General features: G+C 35.6%; 1 protein-coding gene across 1 annotated transcript in view; it reads left to right on the top strand.

Annotated features, from left to right (window-relative positions):
- The window catches only part of LOC139528604 (protein rogdi-like), a 40,985-nt gene that overhangs the window by 14,044 nt on the left and 2,429 nt on the right, over positions 1-24,512 (top strand). The window contains exons 4-10 of the mRNA XM_071324639.1: positions 4,517-4,568; positions 16,182-16,239; positions 16,848-16,934; positions 18,522-18,617; positions 19,100-19,198; positions 19,468-19,599; positions 21,466-21,549. Of these exons, the coding sequence (XP_071180740.1) occupies positions 4,517-4,568; positions 16,182-16,239; positions 16,848-16,934; positions 18,522-18,617; positions 19,100-19,198; positions 19,468-19,599; positions 21,466-21,549 (608 nt within the window). The remainder of the gene's footprint in view (positions 1-4,516; positions 4,569-16,181; positions 16,240-16,847; positions 16,935-18,521; positions 18,618-19,099; positions 19,199-19,467; positions 19,600-21,465; positions 21,550-24,512) is intronic.

A 24,512-nucleotide genomic window follows, 5' to 3' on the forward strand; every position in this document is an offset into this window, starting at 1 on the left:
TTCTTGTTATGTCATGTATGTAGAGGAAACAGTGCGAGTGGGGCATCAGTGTACTGGGGACACATTCTTGTTATGTCATGTAGGTAGAGGAAACAGCGTGAGTGGGGCATCAGAGTACTGGGGACACATTCTTGTTATGTCATGTGTGTAGAGGAAACAGTGCGAGTGGGGCATCAAAGTACTGGGGACACATTCTTGTTATGTCATGTATGTAGAGGAAACAGTGCGAGTGGTGCATCTGTGTACTGGGGACACATTCTTGTTATGTCATGTATGTAGAGGAAACAGTGCTAGTGGGGCATCAGTGTACTGGGGACACATTCTTGTTATGTCATGTATGTAGAGGAAACAGTGCGATTGGGGCATCAGTGTACTGGGGACAACTTCTTGTTATGTCATGTAGGTAGAGGAAACAGTGGGAGTGGGGCATCAGTGTACTGGGGACACATTTTTGTTATGTCATGTAGGAAGAGGAAACAGTGCGAGTGGGGCATCAGTGTACTGGGGACACATTCTTGTTATGTCATGTATGTAGAGGAAACAGTGTGAGTGGGGCATCAGAGTACTGGGGACACATTCTTGTAATGTCATGTATGTAGAGGAAACAGTGCGAGTGGGGCATCAAAGTACTGGGGACACATTCTTGTTATGTCATGTATGTAGAGGAAACAGTGCGAGTGGGGCATCAGTGTACTGGGGACACATTCTTGTAATGTCATGTATGTAGAGGAAACAGTGCGAGTGGGGCATCAGTGTACTGGGGACACATTCTTGTTATGTCATGTAGGTAGAGGAAACAGTGGGAGTGGGGCATCAGTGTACTGGGGACACATTTTTGTTATGTCATGTAGGAAGAGGAAACAGTGCGAGTGGGGCATCAGTGTACTGGGGACACATTCTTGTTATGTCATGTAGGTAGAGGAAACAATGTGAGTGGGGCATCAGAGTACTGGGGACACATTCTTGTTATGTCATGTATGTAGAGGAAACAGTGCGAGTGGGGCATCAAAGTACTGGGGACACATTCTTGTTATGTCATGTATGTAGAGGAAACAGTGCGAGTGGGGCATCAGTGTACTGGGGACACATTCTTGTTATGTCATGTAGGTAGAGGAAACAGTGTGAGTGGGGCATCAGAGTACTGGGGACACATTCTTGTTATGTCATGTGTGTAGAGGAAACAGTGCGAGTGTCGCATCAAAGTACTGGGGACACATTCTTGTTATGTCATGTATGTAGAGGAAACAGTGCGAGTGGTGCATCTGTGTACTGGGGACACATTCTTGTTATGTCATGTATGTAGAGGAAACAGTGCTAGTGGGGCATCAGTGTACTGGGGACACATTCTTGTTATGTCATGTATGTAGAGGAAACAGTGTGATTGGGGCATCAGTGTACTGGGGACAACTTCTTGTTATGTCATGTAGGTATAGGAAACAATGTGAGTGGGGCATCAGAGTACTGGGGACACATTCTTGTTATGTCATGTATGTAGAGGAAACAGTGCAAGTGGTGCATCTGTGTCCAGGGGACACATTCTTGTTATGTCATGTATGTAGAGGAAACAGTGCGAGTGGGGCATCAAAGTACTGGGGACACATTCTTGTTATGTCATGTATGTAGAGGAAACAGTGCGAGTGGGGCATCAGTGTACTGGGGACACATTCTTGTTATGTCATGTAGGTAGAGGAAACAGTGTGAGTGGGGCATCAGATAACTGGGGACACATTCTTGTTATGTCATGTGTGTAGAGGAAACAGTGCGAGTGGGGCATCAAAGTACTGGGGACACATTCTTGTTATGTCATGTATGTAGAGGAAACAGTGCGAGTGGTGCATCTGTGTACTGGGGACACATTCTTGTTATGTCATGTATGTAGAGGAAACAGTGCTAGTGGGGCATCAGTGTACTGGGGACACATTCTTGTTATGTCATGTATGTAGAGGAAACAGTGCAATTGGGGCATCAGTGTACTGGGGACAACTTCTTGTTATGTCATGTATGTAGAGGAAACAGTGCGAGTGGGGCATCAGTGTACTGGGGACACATTCTTGTTATGTCATGTAGGTAGAGGAAACACTGGGGGTGGGGCATCAGTGTACTGGGGACACATTCTTGTTATGTCATGTAGGAAGAGGAAACAGTGCGAGTGGGGCATCAGTGTACTGGGGACACATTCTTGTTATGTCATGTAGGTAGAGGAAACAGTGTGAGTGGGGCATCAGATAACTGGGGACACATTCTTGTTATGTCATGTGTGTAGAGGAAACAGTGCGAGTGGGGCATCAAAGTACTGGGGACACATTCTTGTTATGTCATGTATGTAGAGGAAACAGTGCGAGTGGTGCATCTGTGTACTGGGGACACATTCTTGTTATGTCATGTATGTAGAGGAAACAGTGCTAGTGGGGCATCAGTGTACTGGGGACACATTCTTGTTATGTCATGTATGTAGAGGAAACAGTGCAATTGGGGCATCAGTGTACTGGGGACAACTTCTTGTTATGTCATGTATGTAGAGGAAACAGTGCGAGTGGGGCATCAGTGTACTGGGGACACATTCTTGTTATGTCATGTAGGTAGAGGAAACACTGGGGGTGGGGCATCAGTGTACTGGGGACACATTCTTGTTATGTCATGTAGGAAGAGGAAACAGTGCGAGTGGGGCATCAGTGTACTGGGGACACATTCTTGTTATGTCATGTAGGTAGAGGAAACAATGTGAGTGGGGCATCAGAGTACTGGGGACACATTCTTGTTATGTCATGTATGTAGAGGAAACAGTGCGAGTGGGGCATCAAAGTACTGGGGACACATTCTTGTTATGTCATGTAGGAAGAGGAAACAGTGCGAGTGGGGCATCAGTGTACTGGGGACACATTCTTGTTATGTCATGTAGGTAGAGGAAACAATGTGAGTGGGGCATCAGAGTACTGGGGACACATTCTTGTTATGTCATGTATGTAGAGGAAACAGTGCGAGTGGGGCATCAAAGTACTGGGGACACATTCTTGTTATGTCATGTATGTAGAGGAAACAGTGCGAGTGGGGCATCAGTGTACTGGGGACACATTCTTGTTATGTCATGTAGGTAGAGGAAACAGTGTGAGTGGGGCATCAGAGTACTGGGGACACATTCTTGTTATGTCATGTGTGTAGAGGAAACAGTGCGAGTGGGGCATCAAAGTACTGGGGACACATTCTTGTTATGTCATGTATGTAGAGGAAACAGTGCGAGTGGTGCATCTGTGTACTGGGGACACATTCTTGTTATGTCATGTATGTAGAGGAAACAGTGCTAGTGGGGCATCAGTGTACTGGGGACACATTCTTGTTATGTCATGTATGTAGAGGAAACAGTGCGATTGGGGCATCAGTGTACTGGGGACAACTTCTTGTTATGTCATGTAGGTAGAGGAAACAGTGGGAGTGGGGCATCAGTGTACTGGGGACAGATTCTTGTTATGTCATGTAGGAAGAGGAAACAGTGCGAGTGGGGCATCAGTGTACTAGGGACACATTCTTGTTATGTCATGTAGGTAGAGGAAACAGTGTGAGTGGGGCATCAGAGTACTGGGGACACATTCTTGTTATGTCATGTATGTAGAGGAAACAGTGCGAGTGGGGCATCAAAGTACTGGGGACACATTCTTGTATTAAATGTCATGTATGTAGAGGAAACAGTGCGAGTGGGGCATCAGAGTACTGAGGACACATTCTTGATATGTCATGTGTGTAGAGGAAACAGTGCGAGTGGGGCATCAGTGTACTGGGGACACATTCTTGTTATGTCATGTATGTAGAGGAAACAGTGCGAGTGGGGCATCAGTGTACTGGGGACACATTCTTGTTATGTCATGTATGTAAAGGAAACAGTGCGAGTGGGGCATCAGTGTACTGGGGACACATTCTTGATATGTCATGTATGTAGAGGAAACAGTGCGAGTGGGGCATCAGTGTACTGGGGACACATTCTTGATATGTCATGTATGTAGAGGAAACAGTGTGAGTGGGCATCAGAGTACTGGGGACACATTCTTGTTATGTCATGTAGGTAGAGGAAACAGTGCGAGTGGGGCATCAGTGTACTGGGGACACATTCTTGTTATGTCATGTAGGTAGAGGAAACAGTGTGAGTGGGGCATCAGTGTACTTGGGACACATTCTTGTTATGTCATGTAGGTAGAGGAAACAGTGTGAGTGGGGCATCAGTGTACTGGGGACACATTCTTGTTATGTCATGTAGGTAGAGGAAACATGTTATAAAGGTTTATGTTTATTATCTTTGTTGTAGAAATTATTGCAATAATTTAATTTTTGCAAAAAAGGAGACATGAGTCATGTGACCGTCACATGACTTTATTACAGAATTGAAAACTCACTTTGAGTTGTCATTGATTATGTTGTTAAAAATGCTGGCAGTATTTTCTAAATTTGCAGTATTGTATTAAAATGTAATATATACTAGTTCTCATTAGGTACTATAAATTGTCATTGTTTCTATTATATATTTCAGATGAAAATAAAAGTTTAGTTGTACCTCACAGAATTCTTCTTTCTAGTCCCAAGTAAGTATAGGATACAGATATGACTATATCATGTATGACAATATAATTAAGGAAAAGTTGTTGTCTTTCTCACATTTGATTGTGTAACCCTCTAGCTGCTGCTTATTTAAAGTTGTTGCATACTTGGAATCCAACTAATATTAATGAATCAACAGTATAATGTCATAATACCAAAATACCAGACTATGACGTCATGTAATATACATAATATGTTGTGTTTCTAGTATCTTGTTTTTTATAAAGATTAGAACATTGGTTTATTCGTTTGAATTGTTTCACACTACTAATTTTTAGGGGCCTTTATAGCTTGCTGTTTGGTGTGAGCTAATGCTCTGTGTGATAGACCGTACTTTGACCTATAGGTGTTTACTTTTAAAAATTGTGACTTGGATGGAGAGTTGTCTCATTGGCACCAATACCACATCTTTTTGTACAATAATTTTAAAAAATTTGATCATATATTGGTATCACGTTGTCGTCGTCAGCATTGTTCGAAGACAGATGGTTTTCCGGATAGTAACTTTAGAATAAGGTGATAGAAATCAATAAAATTTAAACACTAGGTTTATAACCACTAAAGGAAGGTTGGGATTGATTATGGGGATTATGAACCCAACTGTTTAGAAATTAGGGGCCACAAAAGGGGCACAAATAAGCATTTTTGTAGTTTTCAGACAATAACTTGTGTTAAAGGTATATGAATCTCTCTGAAATTATACCACAAGTTTCAACACTACAAAGGGATAGTTAGGATTGACTTTGGGGAGCTATGACTCAAACCATTTAGGAATTAGGGTAAAAACAAGGGCTTTTCTGGTTAAAGGACAATTGAGATAATTTAAAAGCAGTGTAAGGGAAGTAATCCAAATCAATTTAAGGAATAATGTTTGATTAACTCCCTTACACTCCTTGTAAAGCATGTATTGTTAGGAATGATGATTATAATCTTGAGTTGATTAGCTGTCAATTTTTTTTAGCAGTTACTATTAATTTTATATTTTAAAACTTTTAAATGGGTAATTATGGTTGCAAACTCCATTAGAAATTTGAATTGATTTAATATTCAACAGCATAGTGTATTACACAAATGCAAAAAACTGGGTTAAATATATTATTTTTTTTGGGGGGGGGGGGGAGGGGCAATTCGCAATAGCATAGTGTATTGCACAAAAGCAAAAAATCGAATATAAATTCAAATCATATAACCAATTTGAAGTTATTTGACTACAGTTATTCTGTGTCAGAAACCGATTATGTGCATGATGTGTCAAAAGTTTAATTACAATTCAAATTCAGACCTGTATCAAGCATGAATATTGTGTCCATTTTGGCCCCAACTTTTCAGGGTAGGACATCTGTGGTCGTATCCAGCTGCATTCAGCAAAGCAATTTATTATATTTATGTATGATGTCAATCCTAGATGACATTCCATTTGAGACCAATTGAAGAAAAAGATCACACTTTGTGCAGTGTTCATTAACCTTTGGTGACTGGTTTATATCTATTATAATAACCTCCCTTTATTTGTTGGTAAATTTCTGATATGACTGAGGAGTTAAAGAACTTCATTCTTTGAAAAAGTGACTGGCGTATCATGTGCTTAGACATGGAGAAACTCTTCATTATATGTTATTTATTTCCTTTTGGGGCAGAGCCAAGGGAAGCCCTACCTTAAGTATTTCTGAACTAAGACCTGAAATATCATAATCCAGGCTCTTGAGCAAACATTTGTAATACATTGACAGCCAATGTGTAAATTGCGGTTTAACCCAAATCTTGTTTATGTGTGGCTGAAATCTCTTTCAATTGTTATTTCTGCAAAATTTAAGGCATATTGCTTTCCAAGTCTAGTTTGATAGGCAGGGTAATTGAAAATTCCTGCTAAAAATTTAAAGCCTCTGGAGAAAGTTATGTAAAGTTTAATTTTTCAATTACTATGACTTTTTATTTCTATTTTCAGCGATATATTAGGTTATGTTAGGGAGCATCCTGTGTGCAGTTTAGAGAGCATTGGTTGGCCCTGCCACCATTTCCACTTGTTAGTTAACAATAAAATAAACTAATGCTCATTTATAATATAAATTTTTATATATTATTTAGGTCATTAGGTGCTTTGATTCTAATAGCATGTGTGTTTTTTTAGCCATATCTTCTTTTTTAGAACAATATTCTGGATTTTTGGATTTTTGAATGATGAATTTGATATGCCTTAAACGGTTTTGGTTATGTTTTTTTATTAATTTTTTTTTTATAATGAATTTTCTTTATTGTAACAAATAGACTAGCACAACATGTATGAACAAAGGTGTACAGAATGGCATTTTAACACAAAAGAAGTATTATATAATAAAACAACAATTGAATATATATGGTGGTGCAATAGTAGCTTGAAAATAAATAAATATCTTATAACATTGAAGTCTTACTTGTTCTTGCGATATGCATAAGTGGTGTTTCAATCAAAATTTTAACATTTATTATTTATTCTATGATAGGGGCCCAGGGACTCCAGTATTTGTTATATTCCTCTACAGAGAGGTTTTTAAATGAAATGTATTTTTCTAAATTCAAGTGTTCCTTTAAATAGTTTTTTAAAGCATTTAAATTTGGCAAAACTTCTTGTAGTTTTGTTCGGTAGATGTAGTATTTTGAAAAAAGAATAATCTTATTTTTAACAAAATTCAATTTAACATTTTCTAAGATACCAAATAAAATAATCATAATATTCAAAGGCAGTTCAATATTTGTCATTTCAAAAATCCAAATGTTTAGTGCATGCCAGAGACTGGCGACCATCGGACAGCTCCAAAATAAATGTTCTATGGTCTCTGGTCCTTCTTTACAAAATGTACACATGTTGTTACTATTTATTTTCATCTTGTAAAGTAGTGAATTAGTTCCCAAAATTCTATGGATAATTCTATATTGGAACCAGCTAAGCTTAGTGCTTTTACTATATTTTGTACACGAAGTGTGTATTTTTTTCCAGTTAATACCAGTCATATTAAGATGGTTCTCCCATTTTTCCTTTGCAGCAAATGTAATATATTTTTCATTCAATATGTTGTACATGTCTTTTGAACCTTTTTTTGATTCAAAAAAGATACTTATGTTAAAAGGTATTATTGCATGAATTTTTCTCTCGTTTACTTCAATATTTATCGTGTTTAACCACTCATTAAGCGAGTGTGCTATTCCATAATAATGTAAAATATTTGGCCTAAATTGATATAATTGTTGGAAATTTTGAAATGACATAACTTTGCCCTGGTCATCTAACAAATCTTGCACTGTCCAAATTCCCGCATTTGCCCAGTTTTTATAGTAGACTCTTGAACCACCAATTTTAAAGTTTTCTACCTCCCATAAAGAATAAGATAGAATTTCATCAATACATCTTGGTTTTCTAATTTGATTAAGGGTTTTCCAAGCATCAAAAACTTCTTGCCAAAATTTATTTGATGACCTTTTAATAGGCCCAATATAACTTATTTCAATAAAATTTATTTGCTCCACAATAGAGACTAATCTCACCCACTTTGAATTCGAATTATACAAACGTCTCACCCATGTAAGTTTCAGTCCCTGTATAAATGCTTTTAAATTTAGCATTTTTAAACCACCCTTATAATAATCTTGACATAAAAGATCTCGCTTGACTTTATCTGGTTTATTATCCCAGATAAAAGCATACATTTTATTTGTTAAATTAAGTAACATATTCTCATCTGGACTAGGGATAGATAGAAACAGATGATTTAATTTAGCTATGACCAAAGTTTTTAAAATGGTAATCTTTCCAAAGGGGGTGAGATACTGTTTTGACCATTTTTTCAAAGTGTTGTCTATATTATCTAAAACTGGCCTATAATTTAAATTAATCATTCTATCTAGGTCGACTGAAAAAGTAATTCCAAGTAGTTTAAATGTACTGGAGCCCCATTTCAATCCCCACTTTACACAAATTTGATCCTGACTATGTTTTTTGCTACCTATCCAAATAACACTTGTTTTTTCTATATTTATCTTAAGTCCCGAGATTTCAGCATACAATTGGAGAACACGAAGAGATGCATCGAGCGATTCTGGCGAGCCATCTAATATCAAGGATGTATCATCTGCATATTGAGAAAGTACAAACTCTGTATCATCTATAGTAATACCCTTTATCTCCTTACTATTTCTTACCAAAATGCCTAATATTTCTGCACATAGCAAGAAAATATAAGGGGATAAAGGATCTCCCTGTCTACAGCCTCTCTCTATAGTGAAGAATTCTGACAGACAGCAGTTTTGTGTCACCGCAGCTGTTATATTGTTATAGAAGGTTTTAACCCAGGATATAACAGATTCACCAAAATTAAAATATCTTAATGTATCATAAAGAAATGACCAAGATATGGAATCAAATGCCTTCTCAAAATCAATCAGCAGGAGAATTCCTGGAATATTATTTTCTTCAGTAAAATGTAGAATATCATATATCAATCGACAATTTTCGCCTATATATCTACCTGGAACAAAACCAGTTTGATCCGAGCTTATTAATTTTGACAAAACAGATTTTATTCTCTCTGCTATACAGCTTGATGCCAATTTATATGTAGAATTAAGTAAAGTAATAGGTCTCCAATTTTTAAGAAATTGTTTTGGTTTACCATCTTTTGGAATACATGTAATCACTCCCTGCCTCTGGGTGACAGACATTTGGCCCTTCCCATACCCAAAATTTATAGATCTAAGGACAAATTTACCAATATCAATCCAAAAAAATTTAAAAAATTCTGCAGTGTAACCATCAGATCCAGGACTTTTGTTATTTTTCATCCTCTTTAATGCTGCAGTTAATTCAGAAAAATTAATATTTCCCTCCAATAATTGCTTTTCATCCTCGCTTAGCTTTGGTATCTCGTCATAACAACATTCCCGTGTTAAATCAACCTTTTTTAAACAATCTTGTTTTCTATAAAGTTTTTCATAAAACACCTTTGTCTGATTTAAGATTTCTTTTTGTTCCTCCACTATAACACCATTTTCTAAAGTAAGTTTTTGAATAGTCTTATTAATATAATTTCTAGTCTCTAGATTTAAAAAAAAATTAGTAGGTTTTTCTCCTTCTTCAATCCACTGACTTCTTGACCTAACATATTGTCCCTGAACCTTCTTTTGTCTATACATTTTAAGTTCTGCTTTTTTCTGATCAATCTCTTCCAGATTTTCTACTGTTAGAGCATTTTCTTCTAATTGTTTTAATTTTGAAATAATTTCATTTTCAATTTTTATACCCGCCTTTTTTTTATAAGAGGCATATGAAATAGTTTTGCCACGTATTTCTGTGAGTAGAGTTTCTAAAAATAACTGGTCATCAACAGTAAATTCAATTTCAGAGTTGTCAATATTTTGTAAATTTTCATCTCTATATATCTTAACGGCATATTGTTCTTTTACTATATTTATGAGGTTTTTTATCTCTTTAACATAGTCAGTATCATGAAGAAGAGAATTATTAAACTTCCAAAGGCCTCTGCCTTTTATAAATTCATTAATCTTGAAAGAAAAGACCACAGGTGAATGATCAGACCTGTAACTATTATCAATTTTAACATCATTAACAAAGTGAAAAATATTATCAGAAATCAGAAAAAAATCTAAACGAGATTGTTTAAAGGGGTTTTTTTTCCTCCAAGTAAATCTTTTCAGATTGGGGTATAATTCTCTAAATGGATCAACTAGATTAAAGTCTTCCATTAGCTGTAATACTTTTTCTCTAGACTTTGGGTTGTTGATATTAACATAATTATGGGTATCAAGATTAAAACTTTGGATGAGGTTAAAATCTCCACAAAGAATACAAGATTGGTTATCAAATTCCTCAATAATGTCAGCCACCTTTTGATAAAAGCAAGGAGTGTCTACATTGGGCCCATAAATATTTACTAAAGTAATTCTTTGTTCTTCAATTGTAATGTCCAATCCAAGAAGATTTCCACCCTCATCTTTTTTAACTTTGTGAATTTGAAGATCAAAGTTTTCATTAAAAAAGATGGCCACCCCTCTCTGATTGGATGTAAATGAATTGAAAAGGCATTCTCCCTTCCACTGATTTTTAATATTTAATTCATCTTGTTCTGTAAAATGTGTGTCCTGAAGACAATATACATTAAAATTCTTCGACTTTAAATAGTTCAAAACATCTCTCCGTTTCTCCTTTGTATACAGACCTTGACAATTATAAGAAATTATTTTAAGAATATCACCCTTCATGCATGCGTTTAGCTTTATCAATATTTATAACTCTAATGATTAGTGAGTATACATAAATATACCATGAAATTTGTGAAATCAAGGGACTTTTAAAGTTCTTTTCCTTTAAAACTGTATAGTTTTTCCAGATCTGTGAAACCTTAAGACATATTTGTAAATTACAATAAATACATATATACGAAAACATAAAATACAATAGCAAGACTAAGTCCAACATTAAAATCAAATACTAAATTTGCACTCTGAGACATTCACTGTTTTTGTATAGGATAGTCACTCTAAATGGTCTATGGGAGATAACTCAGAAGAAATTTCAATAAATACATTGGATTCAGATGGAAATTTAATTTGAGCACCCAACAGTGAATATCTGTATAGTTCATGTTATGTACATATTTTGAAAGATTATTTCATTCCTATAATTTCATATTACATTTAATTTTCTTACTGTCATTCTTTCGAACACACACAGATACTTTTCCATTATATGTGGTTATGGCAAAAAAAGAAAAGATCACACAAGAAGCACAAGTATACAAATGTCCATTGTTCTGCCTTCAAATCTGATCCAGTCAGATTTGTCAATATTTTTATCATAAGAGGTTGTCTTTATAACGCGTTCATTCATTTTGAAAAACAGTTTTAGTTAAATGAACTATTAGATGCATTCTAAATAAGCCTATTATGTACAATATTTCAAGACTGTCAGAGTTGTTCAATTGACTACATGTAGATATTGGAATTTCTATGTTTGTCCTTTGTATTTATGTATTAAAACTCCCAAGTCAAATACTCAGATTTATATAATCCTATGTCTATTTAAGAAGGCAGAGATGTTTTATACTCAATATATCTCTGATACATTTGTACCATTAAAGATCAATATTCTTTATGATATTATGAGGTGCAGTTGTAAATATATAAGATTTATCTAAATATTAATATTTCTTGCTTAAAAGAACAGTGCGTAGTTGAGAGATGATTTCAAAAAATTAAAAACTCTGACTGACTTCAAATGTAGTGTCACTATATATATGTAGCAAAACTTCTGTATCACAGTGTAAATCAAATTAACGCATGATCAATATATCTTAAAAACTAACAAAACTATCTAACAGTCAAACACAGACTGCACATTCTGAGTGTGTGTATGCATATCTTATTAATGAGTAAGTTTCAGCAAAGATTGTGTAAAACTTACTACAGTAAAGTCATTTCATTATAATGTACATGTACCATAAACACAACCAAGGAAAGATAATTTTAAACAAGTGTCTCATTCTTAAATTTGAAATAAACATCACTTTAAAAGTGGTCTGTACTTTACATATTCTAACTTCAACTCATTTGTGTCAGTCTGTATTTGATAAAATAAAGTAAAGCATATAGCAACCACAGCATTAAGCACATTATAGCAGTTCAGAATAAAAGTAAATAACTAGCAATAGCAAAATTATAAATAACTATGCATGTATAAGCAGCAGAGAATAAACATATAAATGAATAATAAAGGCAAAAATTTTAACTCAGCAAATTGGAAAATGAGTATATGTATATATAAATCAGAATTAGCATTTACATTGATATGTGTCTGCCAATATATTGCAGATAATCATGCAAGGAAGCATAGAGAACAAGCAAAACTAAAGTAATAAAAAGCAAATAACAAAATAAAAAAAATAAAAATAAAAAAAACACAAACCAAAAATTAAGTATTTGCATAAATAGATTATAAAGCTGGAATGAAATTCCCTGTTCTATACTTACAATTTGGTATCAATTTATTAATGGTATCTGTGAAAATATGATGAAGAAAAAGGTTATACATGTACATGTATGTATTTAAACAAATAACTATGGCAATGGCTTATTGTTTTACAAGTAAAATTTTGTATAAAGACATGTAAATTATTAGAAAAAGGTATATTGTTTTGTATCGCTGATCATTCTCTTGTGCTCCATGGTTCCCCTCTATTTTTACGGGTTTCAAGTGTCATATGTGCCCCGACATCTCGAATACGTGTTTGCAATTTTTCTTTTTTGCGTATTTTGTAGGCTACGTGAGACAGAAGGAATCTTTCCTCTTTCATGGATACGGGTAGATCATCTAGAATACGAATTTGACTACCTTTTAAATTGTGGGCACTGGACATAATGAGTTGTTTATCTCCATAGTGGATTAATCGAACAATAATTGGTTTGGGTCCACTACCCCTTGTTGGTACGCGGTGAGCATTAGCAATTGGAATGGCATTTGCTTTTCTCTGTTCAATTTTTAAATTTTCGCTAAACAACTGACGAGTAACAGAATAGATATTCTCGTCTGCATTACTGTCATCAATACCATAAATCATAACATTATATTTTCTTTCGTGCTTTTCAAGCAATGTAACCTGATCCTTTAACTCATTCATCTGGGTTTGAAGCTCATATTTTTGTTTTTGTAATTTTTCACCTTCAATTGCTTGTATTTGCAGATCCATACCTGCAACACCCTGTTCCAACTCTGTGAAGTCTCGTCTCAAAGTTGTTATTTCTACCTGAGATTCATCGTATTTTGTTTTCAGTACATTAACGTCAGTTTTCACTTCATTGATCATGCCTGTTAAATTATGTTCAACTTTTTTAAGTTGCTGTGAAAAGTCACTTACTTTTTTATCAACTCCCATTATGAGGCTTTTGAGCTCTTTAAAGTCAGCTGATGCCATATTAATATTAATATGTAATTTGGATATTCTTTAAATTGTATGAAAAGATGCTATATTAGGTTGCTTACTTTCAAATATTTTCACACACTTGAAACTACATGTAAACAGTTGCTACTACATGTATACAGTATTGTTCATCTATGTACGACACCGGAGTTTAGTCTAGATATATATGGTTCGTTTCTCAAAGTTATGTGAATTCTATAATTCATATCAAGTAGTCAAAAAAGTCAAGCGTAAATTACAAAACACTTTCAATAGTCACGATAGTGTACATGTAACATTGGCATCCTAGCGATTGGGAATATCATTGAAAATCGTAAATTATATCGTTTTTTGTACTGTATTGTTTTTACACGCACTGCATTAACTGCACATAAACATATCTAACACATACATATGTGTCTCTGCCCCTCTCAACAGTATAAATGCCTCAAAAACTAACTCTTATAAAAATATCATGGGCGCATCCATTACAGGGGCGATAACAACTTACGTAATTCTTTTTTTAGCCATATCTTCTTTTTTAGAACAATATTCTGGATTTTTGGATTTTTGAATGATGAATTTGATATGCCTTAAACGGTTTTGGTTATGTTTTTTTATTAATGCATTGTATATATCAAAGTCAATATTGGCTTATTGTTACAACATACATACAGTGAACTGGAAATCTTCTTGAATTTAAATTTTAAATGTGATTTGATAATGCCTAAGTGATGGGAAATACCCCTAATGATTTTGGAGGTCACCAGGTCAAAGGGAAAGGACTCATCAACAATTGACTCAAGTTTAGGGCAACATTGTTTCCAGATGAAATCTTTAGAACCAAGTGTTGAACATTTACCCGACTAAGTTTGGAAATGCCCTCTTTAAAATAGAAGGGAGGAATATTACATGACATGCAAGCAAACCCTTGTGTCACTGGCTTGGTTGAGATATTTTTCAGACATCATCTCTATCTTTGAGCACACAAACATCATAGTGTATAAATAAGATGAACATTCTTTAGTCCCTTTCCATGTTATGCACATTATTGATTCTAAATACTCACATATTCAAGCTTAAGTCAGTATATAACCATAGTGTAAAATAAATATTTTTTTGAAAATTATATTAGGTGCATGTACATAGTGTATTTTTTTGTTTGTTCTAAAATAGGTTCAAATACAATTATGGTCAAGGGAGCATTCATAATGTTGCTTATGTGGGCCTTTGCATAATACAATGCATTATTATGTTTAAAAATTAAATTACCATACAAAAATAAAAGCAATCTTTATCCTGTATTGCTCACAAGCACTTTAATATGATATCAGTTGGTCAACAGGGGTAGTGACAACCCTTGTAATAGTCTGAAAGTATGGGAAAATATTTGTTTCCAGTCAATATGTTTTCAGCCATAAATCTGATCTTTGCTATTCTTTGGTTGATACTAGCCTTTTTGATGAAAAAGAACCCTGTAAGGTCGCTGCGTCAAAGCTCAGGGTTGCAGCAAGGTGTTTTGAAAATTTCCTTTGAACCCAGCGATTAAAGTTAGATTTATAACATTTATTTGGATGAGAACATTTTTGGGGTAAAGTTTCCAGACAGTATCTCTTGAACATGAAATCAGACCAAGTTATAAATCTTAAAGTCTAGTTTACAACAGCTACAAATATACTTTGGCTTTAATATGGTTTTCCAGGAAAACAAGAAAATGTGTATTTCTAGATATTGCATGTCTCTTATACATATATACTTCAATGACAGCATTTACCATCAATTGACAAACTAGCAATTTACAGAGTAATTGTCAACAATCTTTACACTCCAAAAACAAACAAATGTTGTACCGTGGATTCATTATTATTCATTGGATACCAATTTTCGTGGGTTTTGTGGGTACAGGTGAACTTTCGTGGGTTTTGTGGGTACAGGTGAACTTTCGTGGGTTTTACAGGTGAACTTTCATGGGTTTTGTGGGTACAGGTGAAGTTTTGTGGGTACAGGTGAACTTTCATGGGTTTTGTGGGTACAGGTGAACTTTCGTGGGTTTTGTGGGTACAGGTGAACTTTCATGGGTTTTGTGGGTACAGGTGAACTTTCGTGGGTTTTGTGGGTACAGGTGAACTTTCGTGGGAGGTGAACTTTCATGGGTTTTGTGGGTACAGGTGAACTTTCGTGGGTTTTGTGGGTACAGGTGAACTTTCGTGGGTTTTGTGAGTACAGGTGAACTTTCGTGGGTTTTGTGGGTACAGGTGAAGTTTTGTGGGTACAGGTGAACTTTCATGGGTTTTGTGGGTACAGGTGAACTTTCGTGGGTTTTGTGGGTACAGGTGAACTTTCGTGGGTTTTGTGGTTACAGGTGAACTTTCGTGGGTTTTGTGGGTACAGGTGAACCACGATTTCAAATGTTCACTGATTAACATATTTTCAGTAGGCTTTGTATAAAGAGATTGGTAAAACCGCGAATATGCAAGATTTCAGCAATCCATGAAAATTGATACCCATGAAAATAAATGAATCCACAGTATCTAACACTTGTCTTTTACTACAAACCTATAACAATCTAAACTGATTTATTATGCCAGCTCTTAATTTTTCAGTGGTGGAAGTACTATTATAAACATGTATAAAATGTCTGTTTTATATTTTCAGTGGTGGAAGTACTATAAAATGTGTTGTAACGTTACTTGGAGATAGTATCTGTGATGCAGTAAGTCTAATTACTAAGTTGCTAAATTCAGAACCAGTGAAAATACAAAAGGAAATGTCCTCAGCCAATGATAATCATTATCTGTCAAACATATCACCAATTTCCTGTCAATTATAATGTAAATTCGAAAACTTTTGCCATTATTACATTATAGCAAATTTTTGACAAATTAAAACTTACATTATAAATTTTTAACACATTAATTGTATGTAGCATTGCCTGAAATGTGAATAATTGATCCCTTACATTTTTGTCCAACAATTACAATTGCACTTGAATTTCATGGTTACAGACTACTGTTATATTTTTAATGCCCCTGTCAAAAATATAAAAGTATTCTGGAGTGGGCATAATTAAAGTTTTACCTTTGTTCATTCTGACGAATGTACGTCCCAGAGCTGATTTATCCTTTCTCTAGTCTTACTTTACTTGCCTCAACCAATTGTTATGAAACTTATACACAAGCTTATTACCACAAAATACAGATCAAGTTTGAGTCTTTGTGGAGTCACTTTTTTACCAGTTAACAGTGATTCGCAATAATACATGAAAACATTAATTTCTGAGTTTACTGTACTTTTTAACATGCCTGATACTATCATTTACAGGACATCAACTTCAAGCACAAACAAGCCAAAGACCATCACAACTTTAAAACCACTATCAATCCTGAAGTCAGCTGGAAATTACAACAGGTATTTCTTGTTTAATCTTTTGAAAAAAGAATCAAGAAGTAAATTAAGAATTATAAAGCAACATGTGATTGTTTGTAACCTTCGTTTTGATTGGACAATGTCACCAATTTTCATGGCATCAATTCACAATTGATGCTATGAAAATGTATGCGCAAGTGCAGACAAAGTTTTCAGTCCTTAGTTTTCTTTTAGTGTTTATGAACTCTTGTTTGTCTATTTCTCTATTTCTGTTTTTATACGACCTCAAATTTTTTTTGCATTCGTATAATGGTATGATGTTGTCATCTGCATCTGCGTTGTCTTCCAAAGACACATTTGGTGTCCAGATAATAACTTTAGTTGAAGTGAATGGATCTCTATGAAATTTTATAAAAAGGTTTAATACCTCAAAAGGAAGGTTGGGATTGATTTTGGGTATGATGGTCCCTACCGTTTTGGAATTAGAGGCCCAAAAGGGGTCCAAAACAAGCATTTTTCTTGTGTATAAGCATTTCAATTGCTCTGAAATTGTACCATCAATATTTAATACCACAGGTAGAAGGTTTTGATTGATCTTGGGGGTTATGGTCCGAAATGTGTAGGAATTTGGGGCTAAAAAAGGGGCCAAAATAAGCATTTTATTTAGTTTCAGTCAATAATTTGTGTTTAAGTGTATAAATCTCTCTGAAATTATACTACAAGTTTCCATACTACAAAGGGATTATTATGGAGTGGACAGGGGGGGGGGGGGGGGGGTATGGTTCAAATCATCAAGCAACTAGGGACAAAAAAGGTGGAAAACAAGGGTTTTTCTGGTTAAAGGACAATTTAGAAAATTTAAAAGCAGTGAAGGGGAGGTAATCCAATTAAAATTTGAAAAACACTGTTATATTTATGTTTGATTACTTGATTATCTCCCTTACACTGCTTGAAAATAATGTATTAAGAAATGATGATTGGCTTGAGATGTGTAGTTTTAAATTTTTTTTTAGAAGTTTTAATTTCAACCATGACTGTATGTCATTTTATATTATAATATTTTATGATGTAATTAAATGAGTAGTTATTGTTGCAAACTCCATTCGAAATTTTGATTGAGTTTATTTTTTTAATAAGGAAACGGGGGAGGTGAACAAAAATGTGGGAGGGGGGTGCTTGTAGGGGATGTAAAAATTTTCTCATTTCAAATTTCAGAAATTAAAAAGAATTTTTCTACAAATACTTTTTTTGGAGGGGATTAATATTCAACAGCATAGTGTATTGCTCAATAGCAAAAGCAAATAATTTTTAAGTTCATTAGACCACATTCATTCTGTGTCAGAAACCTATGATGTGTCAACTACTTAATCACAATCCAAATTCAGAGCTGTATCAAGCTTGTATGTTGTGTCCATACTTGCCCCAACTGTTCAGGGTTCGACCACTGCGGTCGTATAAAGCTGTGCCCTGCGGAGCATCTGGTTTTATTTTTATTTTAGTGCATTGGTACACTGCCTTACAAATTTGAATACTTTAAGCATTTTCACTTTGAAATAGCGAAATGTCTTATTTCATATAGAAGTATATTTATATAAGATACAGTTGTTAATGACAATCAAAATCTTTCAGATTCAGGATGCTGGAAACTATTTAGTAAAAGCCATGTTTTCACTCAATCAAATAGACAAAGATCATGTGTTCCATTCTGCAAAAGAAGTTTGTTTGGTGAGTTGAATAGAACCATATCATTATACATGTTTCTTCAATATTTTGTCCAGCTTTGTTTTATTTGAAAAGTTTCACCAAATTACACATAGATAAAGAATCTGTGATTTCTTATTTTATATTATGTAAAAACTGTAAACAAAAAAAAGGTGAACAGTGAGTAACAACTTAATTACAGCCTCCTGCTTACAACACACACATTAGAAATGATCACTCAACTCTCCTCCTAACCTAGGACAACATTATATAAGTTTTATAAGTTTACAAAGCACAAACAACAACTAACATAAAAACAAAAAATACTAAGTACCCATCAAAGAGTATTTGCAGTTACTGGGAAGAAAATCCTCATAGTCATTTCAAAGCCAATTACAGCTAATAAATATCTCATGTTTTCCTAAATTTAAGTTTGAACTGAAAGATTGAATGCTATGTTATGTTTTATTTGATGAATGATTAATGTGTAATTATTATGTTTACAGCTTTTAGATGAATTGATTAGCAGTTTAAATCAGGGTAGATCTTGTCTGGCTTATCCTAAAAGAAAATCCATTGAAGATATTATATACAGTAGAAATATGGTAAGTACAGTGTTCAAAAAAATTTCCTTGGCATTTATTTTGTTGGTTAAAAAAATTATCATTTACAAACTAATACATGTATTGAATTTGTAGTAAAAGTTGTCCTAGAAGCTTTTACCTTTATTAGCCAAATTTCAGTAGTAAATATAAAAATTAAAAGGCAAATGTTAACACTATGGCTCAAAGCTGTTTCAATAAAAACTGTTGGTCTACATATTACACGATGTTATAATTGGTACTAATTTCTTAAAATATTATTTACATTTTAGCAAATTTTAGTCCCACCGGTGCCAAACGATACAGCGTTAAGTTTTTACATCCATTCTTCCAAACTTATAATGTCTTTGTATAGTATCAACATGTCACCGCAAGGAAGGACAGAAATTACGTCAAGGCAGCAGGTATGGTTATAAAGTCATTATGACATGATATACAGTAGCTAACACCAATCATTGAATATAAAAAAAAAGGCTCTTGACTTAAGACAGACACATACAGAATGTGGCAGGGTTATCAATATTCATCAACTTGGTTTAAAGGGTGGGATCTCATTTTGTTATTAAACTGTCATTGACAAATAATTTGTTTTCCTGGCAAACAAATGAAAAATTAAAACTAATTAGATTCAAATAGACATGTCTTATGGAAATTGACTGATATAAGGTACAGAGAAAAAAGTTATCTCAATAAGTGTCAACAAATATACACGAACAAGTTATGCATTTGTACTATGTCAACAATGATTATTTTTGAGGAAAGACGGCTTCAAGCTGTCAATCCCCTATGTGGTTAACCAGACTGACATCCCCTGACGTCATTCATTTTGTTTTTATTGTGTGGAAAACACCCCAACAAATCTTACTGAGATTGAAGAGAAGGAGAGACACAAATGAATAGATAGTCTTGAAACACTTTTTTACACATTTCCCTTCTGTTTCTTGCGAAATTATCGTATCTTGAGCTCTCCTTTACACTATTTTCGTTTCTTTTACAATCTGGAAAAATCAGTATGACAAGATATTCTAAATATATCCAACCTACATTATATTTTATAGTGACGCCATTGTTGGAATGCCACACTATGTAGAAGCAGGGATATCCTTCACTGATTATTTAAATCATTCTCAGAGTTCGTGCAGTAATTAAAAATTGGTATTTGTTAAATTTAAACATAATTATGTTTGCTGTAGATGATTCAAACATCAACATGCAATGCATTTATTTGTAGGTCAACTTGTAACTTTCAGAGTAAACAAAGGCCGTGGGGATGCATGCATGAGATTGGGGAGAGAAACGATTTTTTTTCATTTTTTCTGTAAAATTCTGTTTTGAGAATCTTCCTAATCTTCCACTAAACCAAAAGTTAATGTATCTGAACACTTAAAATGTGACATTAAGTATATGATGAGTAGTCTTCCATTAAAACTAAATTTTGTGTACCAACATAATCATTGTAATGGTAAAATAAAAATTAAATTAAAAATGTTGCATTTTGAATCTGTTTTATGAAATTTTAAAATATTTCAAAATGTAGGATCTGGAAACAAGCTTCACACAGTTTACATCAATCATATTGGTTTTAATTAGTACCTGTATCCCTTTGATGAGAGTTGTAACTGGAAACTTTATCAATGGAAATTTAAAACTGAATGGATTTTTCAGTCCTCACTAAAAAAAATAAAAATCTTAGAGTACTGCCACAAAAAATGGAAAAATGGCCCTAGCCTGCAGTTCAGTGGTACACAATTAAGATTTCAATAAATATTGTAGTAGTTGTTAAAAGACAGAATTCAGTTGAGTTTTAGATAATTAACTATCTACTTTAATCGAATGTTTAGATTTAGAAGATGCAGATCTCTTCCATTGGTCCAAATTGAATCCTAAACTAAGGAAACGAAATAACATTAAACAACAATTGATTGCAATATTGTCAACCTTTCTACATGTTCTAGCTGTTCTTTTTTTCATTCTTTATATGAAGACTATCAAAAGATACCCCCCTCCTAAATTGTTTTTAGAAACAATGGCTGTCTTTCCCATTCAGAGCTATTCAGACCACTGAAATTAGAGTGTGAATTGCAATTGTTGGACGGTGAATAAATATGCAATTAAAAGAAAATACTACATAGCATAAATGCTATCGAAATAATTAAGCTAATCCTACACCATTGTACTTTTTTGCAATAATAAAACATCACATTAACATTGCAGTAGATATATATATTAAGTGGTGAATTAAGAATAAACTATTGTGTATTTTATTACAGATAGAGTGTACAGTTCAATGGTTAAATGAAGCAGTGGTGTTATTTACACTTGCCTTACAACAATGTCAGCAGCTCAAAGATAAGGTACGTCAGGGCTCATGCTTTACAACAATGTCAGCAGCTCAAAGATAAGGTACGTCAGGGCTCAGTCACTTAACTGTGCCTTACAACAATGTCAGCAGCTCAAAGATAAGGTACGTCAGGGCTCAGTCACTTAACTGTGCCTTACAACAATGTCAGCAGCTCAAAGATAAGGTACGTCAGGGCTCAGTCACTTAACTGTGCCTTACAACAATGTCAGCAGCTCAAAGATAAGGTATGTCAGGGCTCATGCCTTACAACAATGTCAGCAGCTCAAAGATAAGGTACGTCAGGGCTCAGTCACTTAACTGTACCTTACAACAATGTCAGCAGCTCAAAGATAAGGTACGTCAGGGCTCATGCCTTACAACAATGTCAGCAGCTCAAAGATAAGGTACGTCAGGGCTCATGCCTTACAACAATGTCAGCAGCTCAAAGATAAGGTACGTCAGGGCTCATGCCTTACAACAATGTCAGCAGCTCAAAGATAAGGTACGTCAGGGCTCATGCCTTACAACAATGCCAGCAGCTCAATGATAAGGTACGTCAGGGCTCATGCCTTACAACAATGTCAGCAGCTCAAAGATAAGGTACGTCAGGGCTCAGTCACTTAACTGTGCCTTACAACAATGTCAGCAGCTCAAAGATAAGGTACGTCAGGGCTCAGTCACTTAACTGTACCTTACAACAATGTCAGCAGCTCAAAGATAAGGTACGTCAGGGCTCAGTCACTTAACTGTGCCTTACAACAATGCCAGCAGCTCAATGATAAGGTACGTCAGGGCTCATGCCTTACAACAATGTCAGCAGCTCAAAGATAAGGTACGTCAGGGCTCAGTCACTTAACTGTACCTTACAACAATGTCAGCAGCTCAAAGATAAGGTACGTCAGGGCTCATGCCCTACAACAATGTCAGCAGCTCAAAGATAAGGTACGTCAGGGCTCATGCCTTACAACAATGTCAGCAGCTCAAAGATAAGGTACGTCAGGGCTCATGCCTTACAACAATGTCAGCAGCTCAAAGATAAGGTACGTCAGGGCTCATGCCTTACAACAATGCCAGCAGCTCAATGATAAGGTACGTCAGGGCTCATGCCTTACAACAATGTCAGCAGCTCAAAGATAAGGTACGTCAGGGCTCAGTCACTTAACTGTGCCTTACAACAATGTCAGCAGCTCAAAGATAAGGTACGTCAGGGCTCAGTCACTTAACTGTACCTTACAACAATGTCAGCAGCTCAAAGATAAGGTACGTCAGGGCTCAGTCACTTAACTGTGCCTTACAACAATGCCAGCAGCTCAATGATAAGGTACGTCAGGGCTCATGCCTTACAACAATGTCAGCAGCTCAAAGATAAGGTACGTCAGGGCTCAGTCACTTAACTGTGCCTTACAACAATGTCAGCAGCTCAAAGATAAGGTACGTCAGGGCTCAGTCACTTAACTGTACCTTACAACAATGTCAGCAGCTCAAAGATAAGGTACGTCAGGGCTCAGTCACTTAACTGTGCCTTACAACAATGCCAGCAGCTCAATGATAAGGTACGTCAGGGCTCATGCCTTACAACAATGTCAGCAGCTCAAAGATAAGGTACGTCAGGGCTCAGTCACTTAACTGTGCCTTACAACAATGTCAGCAGCTCAAAGATAAGGTACGTCAGGGCTCAGTCACTTAACTGTACCTTACAACAATGTCAGCAGCTCAAAGATAAGGTACGTCAGGGCTCATGCCTTACAACAATGCCAGCAGCTCAATGATAAGGTACGTCAGGGCTCATGCCTTACAACAATGTCAGCAGCTCAAAGATAAGGTACGTCAGGGCTCAGTCACTTAACTGTGCCTTACAACAATGTCAGCAGCTCAAAGATAAGGTACGTCAGGGCTCAGTCACTTAACTGTACCTTACAACAATGTCAGCAGCTCAAAGATAAGGTACGTCAGGGCTCAGTCACTTAACTGTGCCTTACAACAATGCCAGCAGCTCAATGATAAGGTACGTCAGGGCTCATGCCTTACAACAATGTCAGCAGCTCAAAGATAAGGTACGTCAGGGCTCAGTCACTTAACTGTGCCTTACAACAATGTCAGCAGCTCAAAGATAAGGTACGTCAGGGCTCAGTCACTTAACTGTACCTTACAACAATGTCAGCAGCTCAAAGATAAGGTACGTCAGGGCTCATGCCTTACAACAATGCCAGCAGCTCAATGATAAGGTACGTCAGGGCTCATGCCTTACAACAATGTCAGCAGCTCAAAGATAAGGTACGTCAGGGCTCAGTCACTTAACTGTGCCTTACAACAATGTCAGCAGCTCAAAGATAAGGTACGTCAGGGCTCAGTCACTTAACTGTACCTTACAACAATGTCAGCAGCTCAAAGATAAGGTACGTCAGGGCTCAGTCACTTAACTGTGCCTTACAACAATGTCAGCAGCTCAAAGATAAGGTACGTCAGGGCTCAGTCACTTAACTGTGCCTTACAACAATGTCAGCAGCTCAAAGATAAGGTACGTCAGGGCTCAGTCACTTAACTGTACCTTACAACAATGTCAGCAGCTCAAAGATAAGGTACGTCAGGGCTCATGCCTTACAACAATGCCAGCAGCTCAATGATAAGGTACGTCAGGGCTCATGCCTTACAACAATGTCAGCAGCTCAAAGATAAGGTACGTCAGGGCTCAGTCACTTAACTGTGCCTTACAACAATGTCAGCAGCTCAAAGATAAGGTACGTCAGGGCTCAGTCACTTAACTGTACCTTACAACAATGTCAGCAGCTCAAAGATAAGGTACGTCAGGGCTCAGTCACTTAACTGTGCCTTACAACAATGCCAGCAGCTCAATGATAAGGTACGTCAGGGCTCATGCCTTACAACAATGTCAGCAGCTCAAAGATAAGGTACGTCAGGGCTCAGTCACTTAACTGTGCCTTACAACAATGTCAGCAGCTCAAAGATAAGGTACGT

This window comes from Mytilus edulis, chromosome 6 (assembly GCF_963676685.1).
Source record: "Mytilus edulis chromosome 6, xbMytEdul2.2, whole genome shotgun sequence".
Lineage (NCBI taxonomy): Eukaryota > Metazoa > Mollusca > Bivalvia > Mytilida > Mytilidae > Mytilus > Mytilus edulis.